Source organism: Nannobrachium achirus, assembly GCF_963921795.1.
Source record: "Nannobrachium achirus genome assembly, chromosome: 10".
Taxonomy (NCBI): domain Eukaryota; kingdom Metazoa; phylum Chordata; class Actinopteri; order Myctophiformes; family Myctophidae; genus Nannobrachium; species Nannobrachium achirus.
This window is the reverse complement of record NC_137819.1, coordinates 9,403,035-9,409,034: the sequence shown is the minus strand read 5'-3', so window position 1 is coordinate 9,409,034 and position 6,000 is coordinate 9,403,035. Positions and strand designations below refer to the sequence as shown.

Genomic DNA, 6,000 nt, shown 5'->3' with positions numbered 1-6,000 from the left:
TATATTGATTTTGTTCTATGGGAGAAGAACTCAAAGGGGTCTTCAGACGGAGTTACTTTAATCTACCAAAATGATTGCCATAACGAACCAATTCTCAAGTACATTTTGATGCTGTCACTTAAAATGAATTGATTGATATTGTTGTATTGTGTTGCTTTTACTTGAGTAAAAAAAAGAAAACTGTGGTCTGTATACTTTGTTTTAAAGACCTGCAAAAAATACTCTCCCGGTGGCGCGCTCTGCTGGCGCACATGGCCTACTTGTGCACAAAACGCAAGTTGGCACCTCGACAGAGTGCAGTTCTAGTTTATTTTATTATCAAAGTGAAATTCAACGATAATCTATGCATCATTTTATGCACCAAGTAACAATCATTACAGGCCTACATATAAAACACATTTACACATATTGTTATTGCATGAAATCCAGATACAAAATACTGGAAAAAGAAAACAACATATTATAACTTAGCATAGATGATGACTGGAGGCTGTGGATTGGAATATTAACCCATTTAGACCTGGAACACATTATCACTTTAACCATTATTTTATGCTTTAAAAAATAAAAAAAATAAAAATAAAACATTTTTTAAAGTTGAAATAAGCAGCTACAAGGTTTCTGCCCGACAGTGACCATATGGTACATGCATCCCCCGTCACAGACAGTGGATGATTCGCCATGTCTACGTTGAATGTCCACGTTGTGTCTCTCTTATTGCATATATACTTGGTCCTCGTCTTTCATCAAGGTCTCTTCTTGGCTCGCCAGCTAAGAGGCCCTGAAAATGTGTCTCAAGAGGAGGTAGAGCAGGTTGGCCAATGATCCGTGGGTTGGCGGTCTCCTGTCAAAGTGTCCTTGGGCAACACACTGAACCCTGCGTTGCCTCCAACGGTGTTCGCTCGCCAGTTGCCACCGTTGGTGTGTGAATGTGGGAAGTGAGGACGCTGGCATTGACTGTTCGCCACTTCACTTCCCAATGTATGAATGACAGGCGGTCATTCAATTATTGGCTTAGGAATGCAACAAAAACAATATCTATGAATTCAAGTCTCCATGGAAAAAAAGGCATTTTGGGGCTGAACTACTCCTTTAATATCGTCCCAGATTAAGGCATAAATAAACATTGCATCGGCATGAATTAATTAACAATTCAAAATCCAAGCTCGTATAGCCTACTGCCACCCCAAAGTCACTTTGGGGTGCCTACTGCAGTGGTTCTCAAAGTGGGGTCCTTGAGGTTTTTTTAGGGGGGCCAGGGGGTCCATGAGGGGTTTCCAGGCAATCCCAGGGGGTCCCTGAGGGGTTTCCAGGGGGTCCTTTAGGGGGGTCCCTAAGGGGTTTCCAGGGGGTCCCCATGCATCTAAAGTAGATAGCATACTGCAGCATCACAATCATTTATTTTAACCACTTTTTTTCCATTTGGATGTTGGCTATTCAAAAAGAGCAGATCTACAAGCTAAAGGACAACTTTAGTTTTTTACAACAAGGGTTCATATTTTAGATTGTAATTAAAGAATATATAAGATGAGTGTTAAAATGATTTCATTTCTTTCTATTGTTTTAGAGATTCTTGTTTCAGTGTTTGGGGGCATGCGTACAAGTGGCTAAATATGTCATTTTACACAGAATAAGCCCATTCCCAAGTACAATGCAACCTTTCATGGTTGGATGTGACTTATGGGGGCTAGAAGTGTTACAGTAAATAGCAATGAAGAAACTGCTGGCTTATTGTGTCTAAAAAGACATATTTAGCCACTTGTACGCATGCCCCCCTGCGTACGCATGCCCCATATTTTAGCACAGTAAACGCGATAAAACAATAGAATGAAGCAAATGAAAACATTTTAACACTCACTTTTTCTTTCCGTCTGTAAACAAGGAAATACTTTGTTTTGTTTTTAGTTTTTAGTCAAATTATTAATTTTATTTAGTAGCCGGGTAATAAGCGTGATAATGAATGGCTCCTTGGGGATTCACGGTACATAACAGCCCTTCAGCCTGATATCAGGCTGTCGGTCTGTTATGTACCGTGAATCCCCGCGGAGCCATTCATTATCACTTACATTATCTGTGGTCCAGGCTAGTTTAGTGGTGTCAGGGCTCCGCAGCAGAAGGTTGTCCAGACTAGTTTAGTGGTGTCAGGGGCGGCTCCGCAGAAGAAGGTTGTCCAGGCCGGTCTTGCTGATGGTCCCGTAGGCCTGGGAGTAGCTGCCCAGCTTGGCCCGGGGGTCCCCGGAGGTGGACACGTTGGAGTTGCTCTGGAACACCTTCTTGCTGAAGCGATGCTGCGGTGGGGGGGGCCGCGCCTCGCGGACCTGAGGATGGGACGAGCGCTGGTTCTGGAGAGTGGAGGGGGGAAAGTAGATGAACTTTAATTACTTTGGCATCTTATCTCATCCAGAGTGACTTAAGAATAGGGATGGAGCTCGTACATTTGTATTGATAATGAGCACCTTATCGATCAACACAAACACAGAAACACTTATTATTGTTATTAATTATTATTATTATTATTATTATTATGGAACACTGACCAGGCGTGCGGAGGTCACACACATCATGCCAGGGCACGCGTTGGGCTGGTGGTCCCTTTGGACCAGCGGGTTGTTGTTGGGCTGGTGGTCCCTGCGCACCAGAGGGTTGTTGTGGGCCTGGCTCAGGGAGAAGGAGCTGGTGGTCCTGGCCACGGGGGCCGAGCGACCCCTCTGCACGATCTGCTCCATGGACTGGAGAGAGAAACACTTTAGATGTACTCCATGGACTGGAGAGAGACCAAGAGAAACACTTTAGATCTGCTCTATGGACTGGAGATGGACCAATAGAAACACTTTAGATCTGCTCCATGGACTGGAGATGGACCAATAGAAACACTTTAGATCTGCTCTATGGACTGGAGATGGACCAATAGAAACACTTTAGATCTGCTCCATGGACTGGAGAGAGAAACACTTTAGATGTGCTCCATGGACTGGAGAGAGAGACACTTTAGATCTGCTCCATGGACTGGAGATGGACCAATAGAAACACTTTAGATCTGCCCCATGGACCGGAGATGGACCAATAGAAACACTTTAGATCTGCCCCATGGACCGGAGATGGACCAATAGAAACACTTTAGGTCTGCTCCATGGACTGGAGATGGACCAATAGAAACACTTTAGATCTGCTCCATGGACCGGAGATGGACCAATAGAAACACTTTAGGTCTGCTCCATGGACTGGAGATGGACCAATAGAAACACTTTAGATCTGCCCCATGGACCGGAGATGGACCAATAGAAACACTTTAGGTCTGCTCCATGGACTGGAGATGGACCAATAGAAACACTTTAGATCTGCCCCATGGACTGGAGATGGACCAATAGAAACACTTTAGGTCTGCTCCATGGACTGGAGAGAGACCAAGAGAAACAGAAACACTTCAGAGTTGGAGGGGAACAGGCTCTAAAGAAATTGGGCTTCTTCCTCAAGGGCCAAGGATCCTGCTTGTAAGTTGAGGTGATATAGGAAGAGAGAGTTCATATCAACGGTAAAGATACATTAAATGTAAATGAGATAAAGATAATATAATGTAAATAAGAGTGAATCATTGTAAGAGTGAATCAATCAAAAATGAAATGAAATCAATCAAAAGTCAGTGGGCTTGATGATTGGATCCCAGCTACTTACTATATTACCGTTGGCGCCATCTGTTGGCGATGTGGTGGCATTGTCGTTGCTGGTGTGCTGTGTCAGTTTGCGGCCTGCGGCACCGTATCGATAGAAGTTAGTCTTGGCAAAACCATCTGAAAGAAGCAATGACATTAAAATAACAACATTAAAACCATCTGAAAGAAGTAATGACATTTGGATATACAAGCAATGGATATGTAGATCTGCTATTTTTGAAAGAATGTGATTTTTTGGGGAAATCTTTCAATACTGGTATATATTTTTAAACGTTTTCTTTTTTTTTTTTTACTTTTGTAACTCAAATATTTTCTTCTGGGGGGTCCCTGGAACAACATATTTTGAGATGGGGGTCCGCGGCCAAATACATGTAATTTTGGGGGTCCTTGACATGAAAAAGTTTGAGAACCACTGATTTAGAAGACATTTATAGAATTGGGTAAAACATTTTCAAAGACTTGCACAACTGACTTTTCAAAAATAGCAGATCTACAAGCTCACAGCGCAGCTCCAGTGTCTTCCTCCTACATATACCAGTCCCGCTCCTGAGATGCACCGGACCAGACGTGGTGGACACTCCTCATGCTAAACAATACACCACTTTAGAGCAGGGGTTTTCAAAGTGGGTGACGGGGCACCCTGGGGTGCCGTGACAGCAGTCTAACGGTGCCGCGAGTACAAAGTTATTTTCAGTCAGTTCTAACCAAAACGGCTATCATCTCAAAGTTTTCCTCGCAACATAATCACTAAAATATCGTCACTGTCGGGCAGAAACCTTGTATCTTCAAGTTTCAAATGCGTACGTCTTTTGCCCTGCTTCATCATACAAGACCGTCGCACAAAACTAGTGAAAACAGCCGATCTACAAGCACACAACGCCTCGCATCTGTTGATCGGCTGTAGTTTAGTACATTTTATAGATGATAAATACAAAACGAACGGTTTTGGACATACAAGGTTTCCACCCGACAACGACGATATGCTATAAATATAAGGTACTGGGAGTGAAAATGATAATGTGGGGGTGCTACAGGGGTGAGACAAAAAAAGGGATGAATTTTCCTTGCTGCCGCGTCGCTTCCTCCATAGGCTGTCGCTCTTATTTTGAAGGGCCGGGCAGGAATTTGCGCCGATTTCTTTTTTCACTTTACTTCCTTCAACGTTTACCCCATCTAGTCACGGGACAGTTTGTTGACATGAAAGTGTCATGGCGGCTGCCACACAATTGCAGATTTAGCTCGAAACACGCAAGCCTTGTGATCAAAATGTCAAAATGCCGAGATGTACAGTAAGTCAAAACAGTGTTACTGTATTTACAGTAAGAGTGACGAGCTGCCCCGTCAACGGCGTCATGGTATTAACCCTTTCATTGACGAGCTGACATGTCAACGGCAGCTATAAAGTTAAATAATGTCATTGATACGTACTTGAGGAGTGTGTGATGGGGTTGTAGGTGAGTGGTACGTACTGTACTTGGGGAGTGTGTGATGGGGTTGTAGGTGAGTGTTACTTACTGGGGGAGTGTGTGATGGGGTTGTAGGTGAGTGTTACTTACTGGGGGAGTGTGTGATGGGGTTGTAGGTGAGTGTTACTTACTGGGGGAGTGTGTGATGGGGTTGTAGGTGAGTGTTACGTACTTGGGGATTGTGTGATGGGGTTGTAGGTGAGTGTTACTTACTTGGGGAGTGTGTGATGGGGTTGTAGGTGAGTCTTACGTACTTGGGGATTGTGTGATGGGGTTGTAGGTGAGTGTTACTTACTTGGGGAGTGTGTGATGGGGTTGTAGGTGAGTGTTACGTACTTGGGGATTGTGTGATGGGGTTGTAGGTGAGTGTTACTTACTTGGGGAGTGTGTGATGGGGTTGTAGGTGAGTCTTACGTACTTGGGGAGTGTGTGATGGGTTGTAGGCTAGTGTTACCTACTGGGGGAGTGTGTGATGGGGTTGTAGGAGAGTGTTATTTACTTGGGGAGTGTGTGATGGGTTGTAGGTGAGTGTTATTTACTTGGGGAGTGTGTGATGGGGTTGTAGGTGAGTGTTACCTACTGGGGGAGTGTGTGATGGGGTTGTAGGTGAGTGTTACCTACTGGGGGAGTGTGTGATGGGTTGTAGGCTAGTGTTACCTACTGGGGGAGTGTGTGATGGGGTTGTAGGAGAGTGTTATTTACTTGGGGAGTGTGTGATGGGGTTGTAGGTGAGTCTTACGTACTTTGGGAGTGTGTGATGGGGTTGTAGGTGAGTCTTACGTACTTGGGGAGTGTGTGATGGGTTGTAGGCTAGTGTTACCTAATGGGGGAGTGTGTGATGGGGTTGTAGGAGAGTGTTATTT

General features: G+C 44.4%; 1 protein-coding gene across 2 annotated transcripts in view; it reads right to left on the bottom strand.

Annotated features, from left to right (window-relative positions):
* Positions 1 to 242: 242 nt before the first annotated feature.
* Positions 243 to 6,000, bottom strand: part of mapk15 (mitogen-activated protein kinase 15) — a 34,261-nt gene continuing 28,503 nt past the window's right edge. For both annotated transcript variants that reach the window (XM_080734828.1, XM_080734829.1), the window contains 3 exons: positions 3,673 to 3,788; positions 2,538 to 2,729; positions 243 to 2,342 (listed from right to left, as the gene is read on the bottom strand). In XM_080734828.1, coding sequence (XP_080590954.1) covers positions 2,142 to 2,342; positions 2,538 to 2,729; positions 3,673 to 3,788 — 509 coding nt within the window. In that variant the 3' untranslated portion in view covers positions 243 to 2,141. The remainder of the gene's footprint in view (positions 2,343 to 2,537; positions 2,730 to 3,672; positions 3,789 to 6,000) is intronic.